The sequence below is a fragment of the Phaenicophaeus curvirostris genome, chromosome 1 (assembly GCF_032191515.1).
Source record: "Phaenicophaeus curvirostris isolate KB17595 chromosome 1, BPBGC_Pcur_1.0, whole genome shotgun sequence".
NCBI classification, from domain to species: Eukaryota; Metazoa; Chordata; class Aves; order Cuculiformes; family Cuculidae; genus Phaenicophaeus; species Phaenicophaeus curvirostris.
The window spans coordinates 41,345,888-41,369,941 of NC_091392.1; the positions used below are offsets into that span (position 1 = coordinate 41,345,888).

The 24,054-nt window shown below is 41.3% G+C and overlaps 2 protein-coding genes and 1 non-coding gene across 3 annotated transcripts in view; all 3 read left to right on the forward strand.

Moving 5' to 3' along the window:
• Positions 1 to 21,017, forward strand: part of UBN2 (ubinuclein 2) — a 56,888-nt gene extending 35,871 nt beyond the window's left edge. The window contains exons 13-18 of the mRNA XM_069849746.1: positions 2,987 to 3,037; positions 4,418 to 4,460; positions 5,149 to 6,690; positions 10,619 to 10,865; positions 11,650 to 11,739; positions 12,888 to 21,017. Of these exons, the coding sequence (XP_069705847.1) occupies positions 2,987 to 3,037; positions 4,418 to 4,460; positions 5,149 to 6,690; positions 10,619 to 10,865; positions 11,650 to 11,739; positions 12,888 to 12,937 (2,023 nt within the window). The 3' untranslated portion in view covers positions 12,938 to 21,017. The remainder of the gene's footprint in view (positions 1 to 2,986; positions 3,038 to 4,417; positions 4,461 to 5,148; positions 6,691 to 10,618; positions 10,866 to 11,649; positions 11,740 to 12,887) is intronic.
• A 2,221-nt stretch (positions 21,018 to 23,238) lies between these two features.
• LOC138719554 (putative RNA-binding protein Luc7-like 2) overlaps positions 23,239 to 24,054 on the forward strand; it is a 37,644-nt gene continuing 36,828 nt past the window's right edge. The window contains exon 1 of the mRNA XM_069854875.1: positions 23,239 to 23,679. Coding sequence (XP_069710976.1) covers positions 23,551 to 23,679 — 129 coding nt within the window. The 5' untranslated portion in view covers positions 23,239 to 23,550. The remainder of the gene's footprint in view (positions 23,680 to 24,054) is intronic.
• On the forward strand, positions 23,268 to 23,340 carry TRNAR-CCU (transfer RNA arginine (anticodon CCU)). The gene has a single exon. It is a non-coding gene; the product is annotated as a tRNA-Arg (tRNA).

The following is a 24,054-nucleotide window of genomic DNA, read 5'->3' on the forward strand; positions in this document are numbered from 1 at the left end:
AACCAACCAAACAAAACAGCCTTTCCCCAAAAAAAGCCCTAAAAATCAAACAAAAACCACCAACAAACCAAGCAGACCCCAAGAGCTGCCTAATCATAATTTTCTGTTGACCAGCAAGACTTCATTTATGAACTGGGCAGTTTTGGTACCCTAAAGTTTTACAGATTGTGCTGTATTTACAGGGAGGTGCTTCCCTGGTTTCTGTTTAGGAAGTGATGTATTGTAGTTTGCAGGCAGATGGTTGTGTGGAAGGAGGAAATGCAAGTATTTCCTGGAGTCTGACGGTGGTAACTCTTAATACAGTATGTGTTTTTCATGTGCTGGATGCTCATCTTGTTGGGGTGTTAGGGTAGGGATTATCATGCTGAAGGCTTATAATTTTTTTACCTTTATATGTGGCCTTGAGAGGAGGAGCTTTGTAAACAGGGGGGGAAAAACTTAGCCCTTTAATGTTGAAAATGGTCATATATTTAAGAAGGAGTTCTTACTAATCCGAGTATGTGTAAGGTACCAGGACTTTGTGGGCTCATCCCAGAGGAAAAGCTTATTGCTCTTTCAAAGTTAACTGTATTTTATCTTCCTCATACCTTAGGATAGAAGCATGAGGTAAGGTATCAACCATAACTTTAAATTTTACCTTGTACATTTGTCTGTATATAATGGAACTACCTTTGTCACATGAATTTTCTGTGTGTGCAACTTCCATACTTTGCCCCAGGAGATTGTTTTATTCATGGATTTAGAGAAATACTTTTTGTCCTAAAGGATCCCAAAGCCTTTTCAAATCATGTAACCCACTTTTTTGTAACTGGGTTGTATATTAATTCCATGTGTGGCTGAAAAAAGCCTGCAACCTAAATGTGTGTATGTTCAAAAAAGAGGTTTAAGGACAAAGTATATCTCCTTTAATTCCAAGAGTTTCATCATCTTTGGAGGTGATCATGCAGATGGACTAGCTGCAGCACATACACTTTGCGCAGGTCAAACAGCACACTTGGCGTGAAATCATGATCGGAGAGAAACAATCTCATACTGATCTCTCATCAACTTCTATATCTAAATGTTTTTATGCAATGGAGGAATTATTTTCCGAGCATGTTCTTGCTTTGGAAAATGTACTACACTGTTCTTTCTTTGTACTATATCTTTGACTTCTGTTTCTCTAGTAATTACGCTTTTGTCTTGAACCCTTAAGGATGACAGTACAAATTACTGGGGCCTAGGATGCATTTTGGATTTTCATTCTGAAATGGAAAAGATTAGACAAAGCACTAGGAAGGAGTTGGGGAGGGAGGGAAATATTCTGGAGAAGCTGGGTAGGTCAGAAAATGGCACGTTGAACTTGGAATGAGGAGTGACCCTTTTGCTCCACAGTGTTCTTCATAGGCCTTCGGTAGTCTTTGATTGGGAGCAGCGTAATACAGGTCTAGAGGGTAGTTTAGTGAAGAAAATGGGAAAAGGGAGCTGAAAGTGCAATCCCAGAAGTAAGGCATTGGAACTGTAGCAAGAAGACATCAGTGTTTTCTTACCAGATTACATGAGATTTGTGGATACTTGGATTTTCATAAATATTGCAACTCTACAGGATGTGTTATTAATGGTGAAAAGCTCTTGTTTAGACAGCTGTTAGTGATGTGGTCACAGTGTGACAGCAGTGGTGTAGGAAAATCTTGTTTGTTCTGGTTTGCTTACCTGTAAACAAAGGAGGGGATGAAGTTTTCATTGATTGCTTATTTATATCTGCATTTGGGTAGGAAGCTATAGGACAGAGTACAGGTCAGGAATTGTTTTCACTTCCCACTTGTCAGCTGCGGAGTTGATAACATGGAAATAAGTATGTAAAGTGTTGAGATTTGCTGTACTGACTCTTGCCATGTAGTAAAAAATGGATATTGCTCTGTAGTAAAAAAAGGATATTCAAGTCGACAGTGTAGTGATGTCACAGGAATGGTACACAATGGCTTATACAAGATACTGAAGAAAATTAGAAACAATCTTGGCTACTGAATTCTAACTTTTTTCCACTGTGCTTTAAACAAACAAACAAACATCACAGCAGACCAACCACAACAAACAAACAAACCTATGATCAATGTGTGTACATATAGTGTGAAGAGTTTAGAATAACCCTTAGTTGAATATTTAGAATATTTCATTAGGCTTTGAGGAGAAAGAATTTGAAATCATAGAATCACCAGGTTGGAAAAGACTTCTTGGATCATTGAGTTCAACCATTCCTATCTGCCACCAAACTATGTCCCTGAGCACTTCATCTACTTGTCTTTTAAACAGCTCCGGGGATGGGGACTCTGCCATCTCCCTGGGCAGCCTCTGCCAGTGCATGATTACACTTTCCATGAAAATTTTTTTTCCTGATATCCAGTCTGAACCTCCCCTGGCGGAGCTTGAGGCCATTCCCTTTCTTCTATCACCTGTCACTTAGGAGAAGAGGCCAGCACCCACCGCTCTACAACCTCCTTTCAGGTAGTTGCAGAGATCAGTAAGGTCTCCCCTCAGCCTCCTCTTCTCCAGACTAAACAACCCCAGTTCCCTCAGCTGCTCCTCAGCTTCCTTCAGCAGCCCCTTCACCAGCTTTGTTGCTCGTCTCTGGACACACTCCAAAGCCTCAACATCCTTCTTGTGGCAAGGGGTCCAGAATTGAACACAGTATTTGAGGTGCAGTTTCACCAGTGAAATGGATTTATCCTGACCAGCCGAGGAGGTGATGTTCTGCTGTGTTGGCTTCTTGGCCATTTACTGAGGTATTTTTGAATCTAAACTTGAAATCTTTTTTTTTTTCTTCTGTTTATGGCTGCCTGGAACTACTTCATGGTAGCAGTATAAGTGAACTACCTACTAGTTGCTTTTGGGACAGAAAATCAAAGTGTTCTTCTGAAAATTCGAGGGTAGTGGCATGTTTGGTGGTCATGTGCTGTGATTGTTGCTGCTGAATCACCTTATGTTTCTTTTCTCGCCACCCTTTTAGGATGCTTTTTAAAGAAAGCCGAAGTGTTCACAATCACCTCACTTCTGCTCCGTGAGTATAACGTTGACAACTTACTAGTATCTTCAGGTTGTTCATAGTATCTTTTCCCACGTTTTTGCTGCCTTTTGAGGGGACAGAGGTGAGAAAAGGAAAAGATTTTGGGATCTGTTTGAAGACACTTAGTGTTAACTTTTTTTAATGCTTTAATGTAACTGTACTGTTCTTCCAGCGTTGTATTTTAACTTAGTTGTGAAGTGACTGCTCAAACAGATGTTCTGTTGAATTAGTACCTTTTTATTCAAAGTATTGCAGAGCACTATACCTTAATTTTGCAGTGCAGAGGATTAAGTTAAACCCAGGCTGCAGTTCTCCCTGCTCTTCTCTTCCTCAGAAATATCTCTGTAACCACAGATTCTTAGTGGAATTTTACCTTCTTGATTTTCAGACAATGCTGTGTCCCGCTTGGTAGCTGCCTGCATTCAGACAGAATTCAAATAAGTAATTCTGACTTTGAATAACACCCAAATTGCAACTTTTTTGATAAATATCATTGACATGAGATATTTTTTCTACATAATAGTACAACTGAGTCATGGTCCACCTGCAGTAAGATTTGGGTTTGTTTTTTTTAACCAGGCATACTCCTAGGGAAGAAGAATAAATGACCTGTAAGGTATAAATCTGTTGATCCTCTTGAAGGAACAGAAATGAGAAAAGGCAGTGTGAAATGTTTAACTTCTAAATTGACAATGATGACTAATACTAAATGCTGTCCTTGCTCACATAACTGCAGTTAGTGCTGTGCGGTGCACCTACACTGCAAAAGAACCTGGAAGTTTTCTTAAATGGCTTCTTGCAACGAACAGAAGTTTGAGACAACAGTTTCATAGTCAATAAGCAACAGAACAGTGGGGTTTTTTTGGGGGGAGGGGGAAAGCAACTTTTTGTGAAATTTGGAATATAAATAAGAATGTGAAGTATATTCCTCAGTGTCAAAAACATCGGTGTAAAGTAAAATTATATAAATATTATAGGTCACATCAGTGTAGACAAAGCACTCCCAAGTAGACAAACTCTTAAGATTATAAGAGGCTGAAAAGACTTCATATTTTGAAGTTTCTCTGAATCTGAAAATTAAAAAAATAGCTCTCCTTATATGTATCAGGTTGTATCAACAACTTGGTGAATTTTGCATCTAATTTACTTAGAGATACATTACAAAGAAATGGATTTAAAATCTGCATCTTCCTCCCCCTTTCCCCCCTCCCCCGTATTTTAAACCATTCTCTGTTTCAAAGATGTTTTATTATTAAAGCTAGACTCCAGTACTCATCCTTCTGGTTTATTGGGATATAATCAAGGTAACAGTTGAAACTAAAATGACTTGCCTTTCTTTTCTCTTCTGATGTGCCTGTATCTCCTCTGTTTTAGGGCAAAGAAGAAGGTGATTCTGGCCCCTAAACCCAAAGTGAAGGTAAATGCATGTTTAAATATCTGAATTCTATATGACCATTTGATACAACCTCTTCCTGCCTCTGATGCAGGAAAATCCTGGCAGAAGGGTTCCATCAGGAAATGCTACAAGAGCTTAAGGACTTTGTGGCATGAATTACTGTAAAGATAGTAGTACAAAAGACTTGTGTGTAGCTTTGCAACTTAAAGCTGGATTAGGTTTTTGAAAATTGTCTATAAAGAGGCAGTAGTTCCAGTAAAGTTCCACATCTTTTAATGAGTGCTTTGCATGTGATTTTGGCTTGATTTAAATCTGGCATCACTGGAAAAATGTGTGGTTGGTAGGGTAACATAGTTAAGTTGATAGAGGTTCTTATTAGGCATGACTAGGTGGTGTCGTAGTTCAGTAGCAATTTTACCTGGTGATCGGATTAGCTGTCCTGTTCTTCACAGCATTGATTTTTTTTTTTTTTTTTTAACTGTGTGGGCACTTCTAGTTATGTAGAGAGCAGCACTAGGTTTTTAAATACAAGTATTGGGTTAGCACACAGGACTGACACTTAGAGATCATAGGTATCTTAATATGAAAATTTCAATAGTGGATCTTTAGTTCATCTGAATTTACAGAATAATAATATCACACTTGAAGACTCTAGATCCTTCTCCGGAAAGGCTTTTAAACATGTCTTTTCTTATCTCTTCATTCTCAGGACTCCAGTCCAAAGAAAGAACAGAAAACCTGTATGTCTTCAGTCAATTCGAGTTGTGCTGCTGTACTGAGTTCCAGCACACCAGTCTGCACCCCAGCCAGCTCTAGCTGTACACCAGCTCCAGAGACGATCTGCTTGGATGACTCACTGGATGAAGACCTCTCTTTCCACCCACCCTCACTGGACTCTATTTCTGATGCTCTGGCAGTTATCAATAATGGTGCCAAGGGATCACCTCTTGGGCCCACCTTAGATGCACCAACATCCAGACCTCGCCCTGGGCTGAGGGAAGAGAAACTAGCGAGCATTATGAGTAAGTTGCCTCTGGCAACCTCAAAGAAAGCAGAGCCCACTCAGACACCCCATTCATCAAGTCTTATTGCTGGTCACACAGGGCCAGTACCAAAGAAACCCCAGGACCTAGTTCACACTGGTATCTCTTCAGGCCTTATTGCTGGATCTTCAATTCAAAATCCTAAGGTTTCCTTAGAGCCTTTGCCAGCCAAACTACTTCAGCAAGGACTACAGAGGTCAAGCCAGATCCAAGCTGCTTCCTCCTCTCTGCAGACTCATGTTTCTTCCTCTAAGACCCAAGCAGCTATTTCCACCTCTTCTCAAAGAACCAAGGATGCTAATATCTTGGTATCATCTTCTGAGGCTCAAGGTGGTTCTTCCTCAACATCACAAGCAACAAAGGTGCACCAGCATTCAGCTGTACAACAAAAATATGTATCTCCTTTACAAGCAACTATCAGTAAATCACAGACCAATCCAGTGGTGAAATTGAGTAGTAATCCCAAACTGTCTTGCTCATCACCAGTCATCAAGGCTCAAGATAAGTCTGTAGTATATCGCCTGCCTTTGTCTAATCCCTCATCTGGAAGTGGCTCTCAAGTGTCTCACCCACTGGTTTCTCGGACAACATCTAGCACCTCTACCTCTAGTAACTATTTAGCCAAGGCTATGGTGTCACAAGTTTCTTCCCAGGGTTTCAAGCCTCCCTTCTCCATGGCTGCCTCTCCCAAACCTGCTGCCTCTCCCAAGCCCACTGCATCTAAGCCCTCTGTGACACCCAAGCCCAGTGCGTCGCCTAAATTTTCATCCAAGTCCACCTCATCCCCCAGGCCCGCGACAACACCCAGTTCTTCCAGTTCAAGTGCACTAGTTTCCCAGAGTAGTAGTCACTCCAGCAACAACCCCCTTCATAAACAGACCAGTGGTGTAAATATCAGCAGGCAGTCTCCCACAATGAATTTGCTGCCCTCTAATCGCACCTCAGGCCTTCAGCCTGCAAAGAACCCTCAGGCTTCTTCAAAATTGCCCAACTCTTCTCCTTCTGGAACTGTTGGTAAAAACAATGTGGGTGGAGTTGGAATGAATGTACCTGCCAGCAGAGGCAGTAACCTTAACTCAAGTGGAGCTAGTAGAACTAGTCTGTCTGGGGGAGCAGGAAGTGGAACACAGGGTGCTACTAAACAACTGTCAACCCCACACAGACCATCTTCTGCCTCAGGGTCTCCAGTTGTAACAGCCAGCGTGCAGGTACGCATCTAATGAGTTTACATTTAAACTTTACGTTCTTATTTATCACATTCATTTTTCTTGCAACATCTTGATTCGAAAATGTCATAAATTTTTAGTGTTCGTACTTCAAGCATAAACGTTAATAGCGATGAAACTGTTTTGCATGAGTGAATAGATATTTCTAGCTGATGTGAAATGCAAGGATCAGCGTGGAACGAATTCTCGCTGTAAAATGCTGGTTGGTCCATTCTGTGGAACAGAATTCACTTTTAAGAGCAGTAGAAAAATTTGTGTGGATGTATTTTCAGGGGATGTGGTATATTCTTGCATTACTGGATTTGCGTATTCTTGCATATTTACTTATTTGTAATGATGATGGTTGTGAAAAGGTGTCTTGGTACACTTGTAGCCAAGCTTCATTATTAACTTGCAGAACTAGAGTTCAGTTGCTTGTTGTTTGAGAATAATGCAAGACTTTAAAATGGACACTTGCAAGGCCTTTTCTTTAGTATTTGTGATTAAATGTGCGTGTTATTTTGTAGGATCTAGTCAGACTTTGACATGTCATTAATATACAGATATCCTAGAAATTGAGAGAGAGCTTATGAAGGACTTTATCACTGGGGATAAAACAAGTCATACAAAACAAGTATTTTGAAAATACTTTTGTTCTAAAAGCCGTGCAAACCCATTTACCCAGAAGACAAATGACTTTCCTGAGTTGCACATATTACTTACTGGAAATAATTTAATTACTGAGATATTTTGTGGATTTTCTCTCTCTATTGCTCTCTCTATCCTGAAGCCTTCACTAGTTAAGTGAAGAAAAGCAGTATCGCTGTAAAGTAGTCTTGATGTACAGCAAATGGAAAAGCTTTGTATTTTTCTGAGCAGCATACCTAGTTATTGCATGGCAGTGATGTATACTCGGCTTCAGGCAATGCTTTATCATCGTTAAGCTTGCTATCAGTTATTTTTTAATGCAGCTAAATAACAGAAGGGGGATGATTTTTACAAGACATTTCTATGGTCTTTCATCCTACTGTACCTCAAGTCTGTTACAGTAAGTAAGAATTGTCTGGCAGGCTCTGACACCGCCTTCTCATCATTTTGGGTACTTTGAATGAAAAAAACCACGACGCATATGCTGTTTAAGGGCCACTGATGTCTAGAGAAGGGTTGAGCAAGGTACAATGCAGTTTGGGTAATCTGGAAGGTGCCTGGAGGAGACAAAAGGCTATAGTCAATGGACTGGGAACAGAGTTGGTTCTCCCTTTTGCAATCAACACAATCCAGTGGATACAATTGCTGTGATGTAGAAGAAAGTGTGAAATGGGTGTGCTAGTGCTTAAAGATAACAGATGAGGAAAGTAAATAGTACTGTGTTGGATGATGAGATGAATTCTGGCAAACCTTCTGGTAGTTAAAGGCAAGTAATTTTTTTCAGAAACACTGATTACCCAGGAATTTTAGCCAACAGTAATGTTAAAGAGGATTGGGCGGGGTGTGGTAGGTAATCAAGTAACACGAGTGCATACTGTAATGCTGCCAAATAAGGTGTGTTGGTGTATAGAGGGGGAAATCAGCTATAGGTACTGAGCAGCACCTGCTCTCACTAAAGCACTTACTGAGACTTTACGTGGAGAGGAGGGGTGTGACATTTCAGAAGTTACTTTGATAACCTAGAAATGGTTCAGACGAATGACACAAGGAAGATAAACCATGGAATACGACTGTTGCTACTGTGCAGACAGAGGCTTAGTCAGTGGACCCTGTTCAGGAGAAGATAGAATCAAATTACCTCACACTCCAAGTACGCTGAAGGGGAAGAGATTTGTGATAAGAAGGCTTTATTTAACCATAAAGAAGTAATGGCTGGCTGCTGAACGTAACCAGTTCTAGGCTAGTTGGTAGGTACAAAGTACTAAAGAGTTAGTTACCCCTCTTAAAACCTTGCATAAGACTAAATGAATCTTTTTTTTTTCTGCTAAAGTTTTAGGGATTTAGTTCTTATGAGATGCTTTTAATCAGTCAGAAGATGAGAAAGGTACCGGAGTTGCTCAGTAAAATATCCTGGTCTGCTTACACTGAAGATCAGAGTAGGTGATTTCATGTGATAATAAAGATGTTCCTAACTAGAGAGAGCTTCCATGAAGTGCTTCTCTCCTTTTTCCTTTTGATTGTTGCAGTTATTTACCCCGATATAAGCTTACACCTGCTGTAGCTCCACAGAAATTTTACTCTGGAATACACTGAAGTTACAACTTAAGAACATAAAGCCAAATTAACCTAAAAGCCAGCAATTAGCATGTGATTTCCTTAAAACCCTCTACCTGCCATTAGTACTCTTGAGCAGAATCTGACTCAGGCTTTTAAGGATTTTCGTGACTCAAATTTACAAAACCAGGATGAACCCTTTTATTAAGTGCTGCCATAGGTGAGCTAAATAGAAACATCTGTAGTGCAAGTATTTAGGACATTCTCTGTAGCTCTTTCCATTGCTGAACTCAACTTTTTGAGAGGGTAAGCAAGATCTTGGCAGGGCACATTAGGGCTGCTTTCTGTTTTCATGCATTTTACAAAACCACACTTGTGAGACATTGGTGCACTTCTTTTATTTTGTTGCACGGTAAAGATTACATAGTGAACATTTGTCATTTTTTGTGCTTAGGTTTATTGCGAAATTAGTGCTTTTAAAGGCAAAAGAGAATCATCTTATATGTTGAAGTTATTCGTCCATTTCTTTTTTACTTGTAAGATGGTGTGTATGTTGGAAGCTGTCACTCCGAAGATGACCAATACAAACACTTGCTAGGAAAATCATATCTGTAATTACAGGGTTAGTGTTTTAAAACTTTTTCTCATAAGCAGCAACTAACCTTTCTTTAACTGCTTTGAGCTGAACATTTTAAGACCATAACTGGTAATGGAAACTTTACCCCTGCTAGGAATTTTCATCACTTTGCTGTTGCTGTAAGTTGACATTACAGAGCTCTAGGAGATTTCATTTTCATTTTAATCTCATGTGTTCATTAAAATGATTTTAAGTTTTGGGTTTAGTTTAAGCTTACTTGTCTAAATGCAGAGGTCTGAAGTCCTGTTCGGTCTGAGTCTTCTTAACTCAATTATCTGAAACATCTGAGCTTGTCTGTTTTGAAATGCTCTCTGTACTGTTTTGTGGTGTAATAGATCATTAGAGAACTAAATATTAGCATATGAAACTACTATATGCATCACAAAGTAAAGATTGTTAAACAGCAATGAAATGTTCTAATGTTAGGGGACTTAATGTGATGTGGGAGCTGTTGGAGCTAAAATGTTCTGGCTAATCTTGCGCTTTCATTATTTAACTACAGCAACATTAACTTCATTGTGACCTTTGTAGAATGGAAATATTATTATCCTTTTGCCTTTTGCTTTGACATGTGCATACACATGCATACATGTGTATTTCTGCATCTTGGTAACCTGACTTCTCTGGAAGTACAGGGATTCTAATGCTTAAATCCTTATTTTCAAACCTCTTCAGAAGTTAAGTTAGTGTTCTGTTAAGACCCAGATTTGGAGAGGGAAGTGTAATGCTGTGCTTCTCAAGAACTTCAAATCTGCATTTGGTAATTTTATATTATTAATGTAATAAAAAAATCTGCATTTGATTCCAACTGTAGACCCAGTGCCTAATTAGAAAGGAAACAGGAAATTACCTGCAAGGGTGGTAAGGAAAACATGAGATGAACCATACTGTCATGTCTGAATCTGAACTATAATTGTACTTTCCTAGCAGGTGAACAGTGGGAAGACTTCCTAGGTGGATAAGTAGATATTTATTAATAGTTTAATACACTTTTTAATAGGGCCACACTTAATAAAAATGGTCCATTCTTGCCTCTTTGAAGAGTACAACTCAAAGCTTCAAAATCTTGAAGTACTCCTTTTCTTTGTACAGTCAACAGCAGGAGCATCGTTACTGGCTAATGCCTCACCTCTGACTCTCATGGCATCACCCCTGTCTGTAACCAGTCAGAACGTGACGTCTGCACCATTAACTCCTTTTGGGATGCTGGGTGGCCTTGTTCCTGTGACCGTGCCCTTCCAGTTTCCCTTGGAGCTGCTTGGCTTTGGGACGGACACAGCTGGAGTGACAACCACCTCGGGATCTACCTCAGCGGCTTTCCACCACAGCCTAACTCAGAGTGAGTGAGTGGGATTAGTTATCATGCTGTGCTATAGGGAGAGATGCATCCTGCAAATGGAAATTAAGAAGGGAAACAGTAAAGTTCCGAGACTGAAGTTTTGTTCATTAAAATCCCTACAGGAGAGTAAATGTGATTTTTTTTTACTGGTAAAACTTTGTTTATGTAATTATCCAAGTGTTATGAATCACTGTTGATAAGCTTAACATCGTTATATTCACAATATGTACTTAATTTTGAACATGCTTTTGGGGGTTAACTTTTAATCCTTTGTCTTTAGAAAGGAATATAGCTTAAGAGGCTCTAAATGTCACCATACAAATAAGAGACTTAAGATGGTGATTCCTCAGTATCCTAAACTCAGGAATGGCTTAGGATCTCAGATATCAAACAGTTCTCTGATGAGGAAATACCAGCTAAGATGGCAGTTATTTTTTCCCAGATTTTGAAAGACAAATTCTTTAGGTTTTTAACCTATATCCATTTTTGGTCCTTCCTCCGAAGGAAATGGTATGAAGCATTGCATCCCAGGAGCGATGCATGGTCCGTGCTCTGGCTTTTGATTAACCATACCAGAATAGGTCTGTTTCTATTGACTTATTCCAGCCATCAGAATGCTGTCAGGTATTTATATTTTGTTGTTGAGATATACCTTCAGAAATCTGTGTGAATTAGCATGCTGCTACAGCCACACTATAAAAATAAAAACTTTGTATTTCACAAAAGCTGCCTCTGTGCTTAATTTTTTTTTTTTTTATCTTTGTTGCTCTCCCTTTTTTCCCAGACTTACTGAAGGGTTTACAGCCAGGTGCTCAGCACGCAGCAACGCTGTCTCACTCACCTCTGCCTGCTCACTTGCAGCAAGCTTACACAGGTAAAGATATCATATGTTTTCTTATTTTTAACTTTAAAAGTCAGATTTCTGCCCTAGACTGAAATAAAACATCCACCAGAATTGAAATTAGTTTAGAGAAGGCACAACACAGGGACAAGCTTTTGGTAAAAGGAAACAGTGCACATTCTATCATAGCGGTATTTTTAGAACCTTAACAATTTCTTTCTACTGGTCTTCAATGTCTGGAACAGAAAAATTTCAACAATGCTTTATTGTAGCAATTCTAAACACCTAAGAATAAAAATTCATCTAGCGGGGGAAAAAGGAATGCTGGTTACTGGATCCTAGCGTGATTGTTTACAGGCTGCATAAAGTCTGTAACGGCAAGATTGGGTTTTCCACTCAGTTTCTCCTTTGGAGGAGAACCTGACCTTCCTGCTAGTAGTTTCTTCCTGTTTCTTGTAAGATTGTATACATGTGTGAACATTGTGATGGTTTTCTAATGGAAGGTCTGCCTTCCCTGGGAATATTATCCTTGGTAAGAGTTGTATATTTTGAGAAGAAAAGCTTGAAGGGGAACATCTTCTTTGTAAGGCTTAGAGCTGAAAAAAAAATCATAAAGCATTAGAAAGTGCAGTTTAGTGTCCCGTCTTTGCTACCTGTAGGGTGGGATTATTTTTTTTTTGCCGGGAGAAGGAACAGGAAGGGTGGCAGTGACTTGGTGGGGATTCTTCCTTACATTCTCGGAGTCGTCAGTACCAAAAAACTGGGCAGTGTAAGGGTCTAAGAGGGTGTGAAAACAAACCAATTGGCTATATTTGATACAACCTTAATTTTTGTGACAGTGAGTGCCATGGGCTGAATACTAAAAATGCTTTGTTACAGTATGAAGGTTTCTAAAGAAAGCTATGATTGTTAATTTTTTTTCAGTACCACAACCTACAACTTAATTTTTAGAAAGCTGGTGTCTTTTGTTGTGAAGCCTGCTGCTGTCTCAGGTTTCAGCAGTGGTATTTGTAATAAATGAACTACAGAAAAGATGCAAAGTCTTCCACCCTATGAAGACAAATATACTTTTTAGTGATGTTGAAGTTGAAGGTGCCAAATTCTTATCACTTTTGCAGTAAGTTATAAAATTTCACTCATGTTTTTATTTTTCCCTTTCTTTTCCTGTGTCTAAACTGCAGATGGAGGCCAAAGTAAAGGGGACACTAAGTTACAGCGGAAAAACCAGTGACATCTGGACAAGCAAGGGAGCTGAAGCAGTTCTGGTTGGCTGACAGAATCTGCCCAGTTGGGAAAGTGCTTATTGTCACAGGGCTGCTGTTTCTGTCGATGTTTACATATTCTGATCCCAAGCACTGTGGTGAGAGGAAGAAGAAAAAGAAAACAATACTTGATCAAAGAGAGAAGGAAAAGGAGGACTGGTCCTCCTGGTCATGCAGACTGGTCATAGTGTGATCTTGCCTAAAGAAACAAGTTTTTTTATCTGCTCTGATTGGCCTTTAAGAGAAATTGATCGTCAAACCCACAGCAGCACAAACGTTTGGTTTTTTTTTTTCTGGATGATGTCCCATGAAGAGTTGAAGCATGAGAGGAGCTAGAATAGGTTTCTCCATCCATTGTGTAAGGTGGAATCGTCCGCTGCATTAGTTCCCAAAGTGCCCGGTATAAGATGACGCGTAGGTCCCGAGCGTGCTATATGGTTGGGGACCAAAGGCTGTGTAGAGTAGAAGTGGTGCTGGGATACTTTGCATTACAATTAAACCCTTACACACATACAGTGTCCGATATGGGCATTTTTCTAGCTTTACAAGCTGTTTGGCTTTAGGGAGCCTACAGATGCAGTCTCATTAGAGAGTTGTCTTCAAAAATGGATCTCCTGGTGCATCAGGATGTGAGAGACAGACTACTGCGAAATCCCTTGCTCCTTGTTTGATATTTTTTGTAATATAAAGACGCTTACGTAAGGGAGGAAGGAGGTGGAAATCTCTCCATTTATGTGAAAAGGAAACCCATGTTTTGTTGGTCAGACTAGCATTTCTTTCCTGCATCTCTTTTGAAAGGCACACTGACTTTCCAGTCCTTTCATTTGTTAAACTCTTCCTTTGCCTTGTGCTTATCTGCTACTAAAAATCAAGTAATGTCCTATTCGTATATTTTATAAAATACAACCCGTTCTTTACTCATTCTAGATCTTTAGTTATTCTAGATCTTCCTCGTTTTTCATCTGACTCCTCCCAAAAGCCATGCATTTTACTGATTTGCTAGTTAACAAAAGCTGATCATGAACTATTCCAGAGCCAGGTTAGTACTGCTTCAGGCATTAGCCAAAGAGGAGTCGTTCAAAAGCGACCAGAGGTGCCTTCTCTTCTGGGGGCTGAATGGGTTGTCTCCAGCATTTCCAGCCCCTGCTGGCCTGGGGAGTTCCTGACCTGGACTCTTCCTTACCTGGTAGCACAAGACTGCAAAGCTGGCTTTTGGGGGGTTTTTGGATAGCAATACATCAACTAGTTCATGTGTAAGGTTAGGGAGGACCCAGCACATGTTGCACTTTCAACACTAGGACAGAACTTTGCTGTCGAGTCCCTTGCGCTGTCAGATAAAAGGTGAGAATGGCAGAAACTGAAATAAGTCATAGGGGAAAGAAGCAAATAAACTAGTATGATCCCCTTCTCCTTCAACCCCAGAACATTCCTTTGATCAGAGATGCTGAAATTCCTAGTAGCTAGTCTTTCCAGTAGTTTGATTTGAGATTGAACCAGTGACTACTGGTTATCTTGTACCTTCCAGAGAGATTTTGACTCATGAGTAATGAATCTTCAGTGTTTTTTGCTAGATTAACTTATAGCTTTCAGGTTTCTTTTACATGTGATTTATTTTTCTTAGACCAGACAACAATTTCTTTTCTATTTAGAGCTCATTTTAATTTTATATAAATATATATACGTGAATTTAAAATAATATATTGTGTATTTAGTATAAAAATGTTGGGTTGAGCTCAGCAATAAATGTTTTTGCACAACACTTGTGTGAAAGTCAGATTGAATTAAAATAAGCATTAGTTTGTTAATTTCATTCTACAGCATCTGCCAATTAAATGCTTTTTAGATAGTGCTGATATTTTGTATGTGATGTGTTGAATAGAAAAGCTTGCATCTCCGTCATCAAGGTTATTTAGAGTTGAAACATGCAGCTACATAGACTCTGGTGTTCTTAATACTGTGCAAATTCTGTCAAAATAGCATACGTTATTTAGATTGCAAGCTTTATCTGATTTTTTTTTTTCCTCTTTTCTCCAGGAAGGGTTGAAGGAAGACAACTTTTGGGTTTTGAGGCCTAACAATTCTGTCAGGATGCTGATTCTCTGACCTATGTCAAATCTGATACTTTTAACATTGCGTGTAGCTAGGGGAGTTGCAGCAGTGAGCAGTCAGGTGACAAGACGTTTAAAGACCCTGTCCTAAGATAGTTCTACCTCTTCTATGTTTTTCTCATCAAGGCATCTCATTCAAATTGCCATCTTTTGTCTTCATACTTAGTGAAATTTTACACTGGGAGACCTTGAACCTTTTATAACTACAGCACAAATTTCCTTTCAGTATTCCTCTCCTCCTGGAAGTATGCCTCATCTTCACTGGAGGAGGATCCTCTCTAAATCTTAAGGAGGATAGGAGTAGGCCTGTCTGTGTGGCTTATTGAGCGTCTCAGTCTTGGGAAACAAGTAAATGAATGCTTAATTATGAGTAGGATAATGAGAATAAAAATGACCATGCATTGTTGGTGAAGACAGTTTAAACAGTGCCCCCAGGCTAACCGTTTTCAGTCATTATGCTCCTGAGCTTCTTTGGAATCAGCAACATGCTGATCAAAGGGTCGGTGTGTCCTGTTCCCTGTTCTCCCTGGTTAAACCTAGTAAGACCAAATTGAAGGAAATAATAGGGTGGCTCCCAGAGACCTTTGCAGGTAGCATAAACAAGATGGGGAAGTGAACGATTTCTGCAAGTCCAAATGCAAAATTAGGTTAATGTTTTACTGTTTTCTGTACAGCAGCTCTTCTAATGACTTTCCCCCCCAGGTTTTTACTACTTTTTAAGGGCCTTTGTTAATAAATAAACTGTAGTTGTACATACTAAATAACCCTCAGTATTCACAAGCAATAAGAAAGCCAAGTAGAGCTGTCTTTTCTAGGCAGCAAGGCTGAACATGGTTTGGGGACCGTATATGAGCTAACACGCTAAGCTCACCGAAAGCCCCAAACAAATGCAAGCAATAACTTCAAACACAGGTTTTAGGTATTAAAACCACCTGGGTAATATTTTCTGCTACATGATCCAAAGTCCCAAAAGTTGTGGTAGCTATTTTAAGTTCTTTTGAGACACTTGCAAAGAAAGAAGGCAGGCTAGATGAAAAACAGGCTGCAAAGTTTCCTGAGACCTTGGACTCTGAACTGCAGTGTTCTCCCACTCCAAGATGCAAACATCCAGCCTTCTCTCATATGAGATACATGACTAATACTGATCAACTAAGTCACAAGTGTGGATGCTGTGGGTTTCACATCTGTTTTCTGCTAATCAGAAGTAACTTTTAATTATCTGGGTTCAGCTTCTTGTTTGAATCCAATCAAAGTTGTCTGATGCACAGATTTGGGGATCGGACAGGTGCCAAGAGCCTGTTTCCTTCCTGCAGTCCCATCACCTGACCTTTCCTTCTCCACTTGGTGCAAGACCCTTGAGGACATGAAAACAGAGAAATCCTACAACTCTCCCAAGCTGCCATCAGTTGTGTGAACCATTAACCCTCTGGGAGTCATCTTGGACTCCAACTAACTTTATCACATTTGCTGCTACATTCATAAAATGAACTTTTGGCTGTATTTATTAGCAAATTTTAATCTAGTTTACAGTTTGGTTTTCTTTTGAGTAGTTTTGCCCACAGGTGGATTAGAAGTGCTGGGATGTTTGGGTTTTGTTTGGGTTTTTTTTGTTGTTGTGGGGTTTTTTTGTTTGTTTGTTTTGGGGGGTTTTTTTGAGTGGAGGCACAGTAGTCCCTCTTCTGCTTTTGTATTGGATATTTTTTGAAAATGGCATTGCAGGGAAAGCCTGCAGCCAAATCACACTGTGGAAGGCTTCTTCCCACACCTCACTTTCATCTGTTGTTGAACTGGGGGGGAGGGGTGGGGAATAAAGGGACACTTGCTTTTTGTTTGGATTTGTTTGGTTTTGTTGTTTTGTTTTGGGTTTTTTTTTTTTTCATAAAATGAACAAGAACGTGAAAGCAGTAGGTAAATGACTGATTAATTAACACTTTATGCAATTTTAATTTTATAGAAATTAACGAAAGGTTGGTAGATTTTGATTGGTCCTAGCTCTGGTGAAATGGCTGTTACCCTCCATGACCTACTTGATTCAGGCCTTTGTCCTTTGTTTAAGTGCCTTTTTTTTTTTTTTTTTTTTAGTTTTATTTTCCTACCCTCTTTAAACTGTTCTCAGAGATCCTGGAGTGCTGGAAGGCATTTTGGAGGAAAATCTTAAGCTTGCCAAGATGGCTTTATGCTGTTACACTATTTTTTCCCTTTTGTAAAGAGAGAAGTGTGTGATGTGTGTAACTTCATAGCTGCTGTACCATGGCGTTGGTCCTGTGTGCTTGTGTGTTTTTTCTCTCTCACTTACACACGTGCACACACATCTACAGCAATATTCCTGAGAAACCTGTTTGTCCTACTTTCTGCTGGCTCTGTTAAACACTTTAAAGGTGAACGTTTGTGCAAAGATGGCAGTACAATAAAAGAGCGTGTGTGAGTGTGCTTAAACGTGTGTGAGAGAAAGGAAGCGGCTACTGGGAATGAAACTTGCATTCTTTGAAGGTTTTTAATTTGGATCTTAACTAGGTCACAAGTAAAACATTATGGGCCCTTTCTGGCAACCTTATTGAGTATCAGGCCACTTCACGTAATTACAGAATCTGAGGCAAAGACATGTGGCTGGCAGCCCCAAGGAGATGGAGAGGAAAGAAGGTTAAAAGAGCATTTTGGATCAAGTTTGAGTTGAGATGAATTGCAAGGAATTTTGTGCACGGCTTGTCCTGTCTGCTTGACACCAGTTATTGCAAGGATTCTTACATTTACCAAACTTGCCACTTTATACCATGCATCGTATTTAAGGAGGTCGGTAAAACCTGCAAGAGTACAGCTGGTAATTGAAGTTAAACACGGCTGCACTTCACATGTTGCCTAAATCATTCACCATGAAATACTTTCCTAGTTGTACTTTTCCTCAGTTTATTGAGATTTCATTAATGGTTTGTTCTCTTAATATAATGAGTTTCTGTGTTGTTGGCTGCAGGTTGTCATAATGTCTGTGCTCGTTTCCTTGTTCCCTGACAAAATTAGTAATCTGCAATAGATAATCTAGTGATTTTAACAATTTTGTGCTGAGGATCTGTCTAACTTATGAGTGTTATAAACATGCATACCTGAAATTAGCAGTTCACTTGTTGAGCAAGTGAGAAACTTAACATACAGACGCATCACTAAACCTTGCTAGCATGGTGATGTGCTTCCTCTGTGGAAGAGCTAATTTGCAATATATGAAAAGGAAGCATTTACTTTCCAGAATGGGAATGGAATAAAGAGTTCTTCATAGGTGGGGAACCCAATGAGAGAGCAGAAAATAAGATACCAAATACAGTGTGTTCCTGTGACAGAGAGTAGCCTGACTGCTATTTTAGTTCTTAGCTTGTCTTCACATGTTTGTGTGAACCTGTTTATGTAAACTAGGGCATAGGTGGATTTCTTCTATCACTCTAATGGTGCCAGTCAAAGACAGGGCTTTCTGGTGGCTCAGCCAGGTGGAGTGGTAGTGAGGGTGCTTCTTAATCTGCCTTAGGTGCATCAGTGAGATCACTTCAGTGGAGTTTGCCGTGTTCACCTGTGGCAGTAAATGAGCTAATGGGGCTCTCCTGTTGCTGTTTAATTCATTCTGGGCACACATGTTTGGGGTTTTTTTCATCCTAGGCTGATCTGTGAGATCATGGAATCTACAGCTGGTGATGATGGTTGACTATTGCAGTGTTTTTTAACAAATGCTGCTGTTCTGAAAAAAAACTGTATCTGTCTACTGCTTAAGAAATCACTGCCAAAATAAGCAGCCAGAAGTATGCTTACTGGGCCACTGGAAAGAGAACAGTTGTGTAGGGGAAAGCTTTGTTTGTGGAAACTTCTGGTGTGGCTTCATCATCCTTCTTTTATGACCTAGTGATCCCTTGCTGCTGTAATAGCCTTTTGGGGCCATAGAAAGCCCTGCTGCTGCTATGAGTTATGCTGCGAGATCAGCATGGCCTGGAACTGGCCCAAAACTGGGGGAAGAACAAAGATTCCCTACAGCTGTTTTTGCACACTCCTCATAAATAAAACTGTGTTAATCTTGTCAGTAGTCAAGCATATAGGTCTGTATTTTGTAGCCATTTTTGACAGCTATAATTCTATAAAGCAACTCTGGAAAACAAACAACAAACCATGTTTTGTATCTAGAAGTGAATTTCAGTCTCCTCCCTTGCTGTCATCTCCTGCTTAAATAATAACCATTAGCTACTAAGTTTTCCTTCATGGTGAAGTAATCCAAAGCAAGCAGTGTACGCTGTATTTGACTCCTGTCGTGCTCAATACTAAGGGGTTTTGGTTGTTTGGGAATTCTTTTTCTTTGCCCAGCAGTGTGTGCAGATGTGTTTTATCAACAGATGGTTGTGTTTGTTACTGTCTAGTACCAAGAGAAAAAGGGAAGGAGATAATAAACCAAAACCAGTCAGGAGATACCACCATTGCAGGCAAACCAAGTAGCTGCTGAGGCAGCCAGAGCTTCTTTGAGACTTACTGGATTTCAGCAGGGGAGTGGGGGAAGAAACTTTCTTGTGTTCTCAGCTTTTTCTAGATAAAGCCTTAGTTTGATTAGTAGTCACTAATATCAACTATGCAGAGACGTATTTACGTGTTTCAGTGTTACCTGCATTCCTTTCCCCAGCTACCCCTCCTAACGTGTTGAAAGTTTTACCCAAAGAAAATGGAATATTTTTTTGAATGTCTGTACTTCAGAAGTCTTTTTTGCTAACGTGAAGAAAGAAATTTTTATTTTGAAAAAGAAACCCTTTCACTGGTGCAACACCAAGTGTCAAGTGTCTGAAGTACCTAAAATCGCCTCTTGGGACAGGTTTTAGTCTGAGACTTGTTTCGAATATTCCGCTCTTAAAATTGGTTTAAGAAGTCGCAGAAGTGTTTTGTAACATAGATTGGATCGAGGGAGAAACTAATGAGACATCCCGGGTTTCCTTCCGGTATCAGAAGTGAAGTATATAAGTTTCTCCTTTAAATGAAGTGGCTTCTAAACAAGGGGAGTTATCGGCTACACAGTAGCTGGATCTTCAAATAAATCATGATCCCCTGGGAATTCTCACTGATCTGTTAGTCTTCTTGTATGTAACTACAAATAACAATTTAGTTCAGAGGTGAGAACTGTAGTGTGTGTTTAATTGCTGGTGATTCCATCATGCAGCAATTAGTACTATGTTCTTGCATAGTTCTCGAGATCCATACTGGAAAAATAGATGGAGAAACTTTATTTTTGGACTACTGTTTAAAAAAAAACAAAACAAAATTAACTACTACTATTTATCCCAGAAGTCTACTGAGCAGCGTTATATTTTAGCAGTGAAACCGGTACTCTCGTTATGTGATTTGTCTCTTGTAGGCTTCTTTTGTGGAGGGTTAGAAGCATTTCATGAGTAATCCTTAAAATGCTGCCATTCTCTAGCTTAAAGTCAGACGCTTATGATAAAGGGGCATCTGTGGTGATAACTTCTGATGATACAAAAGCACGATGATGTTCAGAGTATTTTGTTGGGAAGAATAAAAAACAAAACCGGTGTGAGTGTGAGTCCCTTTAGTTCTGCCTGATAAAAAGGCTCAGACAAGAACAGTGTCCAAACACCTGCCTGCATAGCTAATGGTAGCGGGGATCATCCCCTCAACAGAGGTTTGGCCTCCGTGTCCTTTGTTTGGTGTCACCTTTAGTGTGTGTGTGTGCGTGTGTGTGTATATATATATATATATAAAAGCAAGTTTGGATATAGCCACCTAGACTCTACCTGACTTGCTGTGATTCCCAAGGCAATGGAAGACTGAGAAACACGGATAAAGTGTTTTCCTGCCTTTCACTTGGTAGCTCAGAACAAACCGAGGGTCAAGTTTTTGTTCGTTTGGTTTTTTTCTTTTTAATAAACAAATGTTGAATTGCAACTAGAATTCTTTGCATTCCTGAGTTTCACAGGAATGCACTGTTCCTACGAGATGGCAAACCTGTTTGAGTTGGTGATTCCTGTGATGCTTTCCTTAGTCCAGCGTGAATTTGTACAAGGTCACTTTCCTCCTTTCGGTACTTGTGTATTTCAAACTATAGGGCTTAGTGACGGAGAGAGGATCCCACAGCCGTCTGCTTACCTGACAAGCTCTCCAGAGAAATTCCCCTGTGAAATGCTCCCCTCTTGTGACAACAAGCCTGAACGACCAAACGCAGCTACGTGTGGGTAGTTGGCACCACTTTTATTTGGATTTTTAGGGAGGTGTGTTCCAATAACTTCAAGGGATACTGTGTTTTAAATGTGTGATTTCTTTCCTCTCTCCTTATAAAACTGGACCTGAACACAAGTTTTGAGTTGTTGGGGTTTTTTGGTAATAATCTCAGGACCTGAAAGATTGTAGCATTTAGTGTGTCTTAAAAATGATGTACTGTACCAGCCATGGATTTTGTAAATACACCTGTCTCCCTTTTTTGTATTTTAATTTTTTTAAACGTGTGTAAGGCTCTTTGCCAGAGGAACTGGTGCCTGCTTAATTTCCATCCTGAACTGAAGCAGGAGAAGGAAGAAGCTGCTGCCACAAAAGCCTGCATCAGTTCCAAATGTGTATATTGTTCTGGTCAGTTTAATGGCTGTTAGTCTTTTGTTAGTTGGAAAGCCGGTTAGTTCCCCTGCACATTCCCAGTTGTGGCTAGCAGAGCCCAAACGGGGAGACTAATTTTAACTCTCTTCTGTGTGACTACTTGATGATTTCACTCCTTCTAGATGCTCAGGTTTGCTATCCCTGAGAAGTCTGATGTTTTCAGAGGTCAGGACTATTGGCCCTCTGCAAGAATAGCTGGAGAGCATTTCTCAGTGTGTCAGTGCTTTTGTCCAAACGTGGTGAAAGGGTTTGTATCCTGCACACCTTTCAGATAATGCCGACTCCACCTGTTCTGAGAGGGACTTGCCCTTTTATTTTCTGCTTTCCTGAAAGGAGTGCAAAGACTTCTTTGGCAGCAAACTTTGCTCTGGGATACAACCTTGCCGGCAGACCCCTGTTCTGCAGTAGGAGCCTTACTCCATGTGGCGTAGCTGTTCCCTGTCCCCGACCGCGACAGGCTTTTTTCATGAGTGTACTTTTCTTTTTCTATGTGTCACGTGTCTGTGCTGTATTAAATAAAGAGGAATGTACAGATTAGCCCTGTCTCTGTGGTTTCTCAAAACAAGAGGTTTCACTTAAAGCGTGAGGGGGGGGTTTGTTGGGTCTTTCATTGTTGTTTGGGGGGCAGTGTTACTGTAAATGTTGGTCAAAATAAAACTCTTAGTTTTAGAAAGAGCAAGCATTCTTTATTATATATGCTTTATTTAAATATATATTCCTTAATATATTCTTATGTATTAGAACCAGAATAGGTTGGGCTGGAAGGGACCTTAAAAAAATCATCTAGTTCTGACCCCCCTGCCCTGAGCAGGGACACCTCCCACCAGACCAGGCTGCCCAAGGCCCATCCAACCTGGCCTTGAACACCTCCAGGGATGGGGCAGCCACAGCTTCCCTGGGCAACCTGTGCCAGTGCCTCACCACCCTCATTGTGAAGAAATTCTTCCTTATGTCTAGTCTAAATCGGCCCCTCTCCAGTCTACACCCATTGCCCCTCATCCTATCACTACAAGCCTTTGTGCTTGAATTAACTGGTGTTCTGAAAAAGAAATCTCAGAAAAGAACAGTTTTTTCTTGTCAGTGTTGTGCGTGGCCCGCAGCCTCAACCTCGAGCACCTGCTGGATCAACGCTTTAACCTGAATAAAAGAAGAGTTGTCGAGACGTAATGGTTGGACTCGATGGTCCGGTGGGTCTCTTCCAACCTGGTTATTCTATGATTCTATGACGTGCCCCGCGCTTACACGTAAAACACCGTGGGGCGTCCAGCGCCGCCCAAACAAATAGACGCGGGGCGCTTCCCAAGCCGCCGCGCGGAAGCATCCCCCCCGGAGCCACGGACACCGCCCTTCCCGCAGCCACGAACGCGTTTTAAGCCCCGCCGAGGCAGAGGCCCGAGGGCACAGCCCCGCCAGCCCCGCCCCAGGGGTCGCCATGACACCGCCCCGCCCCGCGCGGCTCCCGGCGCACCCCGCGGCTTCCGCTTCCGGTCCGCGCGAGGAAGCGCCGCCCGTAAACTGCGCCGAGAGGGCGGATTCGTGACTGAAGAACCCTCTCGCGCGAACAACTTTTGTAGCAGCCCCAGTGGCCTAATGGATAAGGCATTGGCCTCCTAAGCCAGGGATTGTGGGTTCGAGTCCCATCTGGGGTGGATTATTTTTTCCCTCTTTTTTTTTTTTTTTTAAAATATTTTTTCCCCACCATATCAAGGCGGGGAGGGAGGATCCGCGCCCGTTCCTGGGACCGCGCGCGGCGTCTAACATCGCTTTAGCACCGGAGACCTCACAAACACACTCCCAGACGTGTGGGCGGGGCCTCGAGCGCGGCCCGGCCGCTCCACCTTCAGCCGTTGCGCGGGGCGATGGCGGCGCTGGGCCCCCCGCTGCGGACCCTCCGCGCGCTGCTGCGCGAGCTGCGCCACGCGAGCGGCCCCGGCGGCCGGCGCGCGCCCGCCTACCGGCACGTGCTGGACGCCTTCCGCGCGCACAGGGTACGGGGTGGGGGGGGGCGGCGGGAAACAGAGGGGACCTGCGAACAGGGGGGTCACAGGAACGCGGCATCTGGGCTTGTGTCAGAAACGGTGTGACCAGCAGGTCCAGGGAGGTTATTCTCCCTCTGTACTCGGCACTGGTGAGACCGCTCCTCGAATCCTGTGTTCAGTTCTGGGCCCCTCACCACAAGAAGGATGTTGAGGCTCTGGAGCGAGTCCAGAGAAGAGCAATGAAGCTGGTGAAGGGGCTGGAGAACAGGCCTTATGAGGAGCGGCTGAGAGAGCTGGGGTTGTTTAGCCTGGAGGAGGCTGAGGGGAGACCTCATTGCTCTCTACAACTACCTGAAAGGAGGTTGTAGAGAGGAGGGAGCTGGC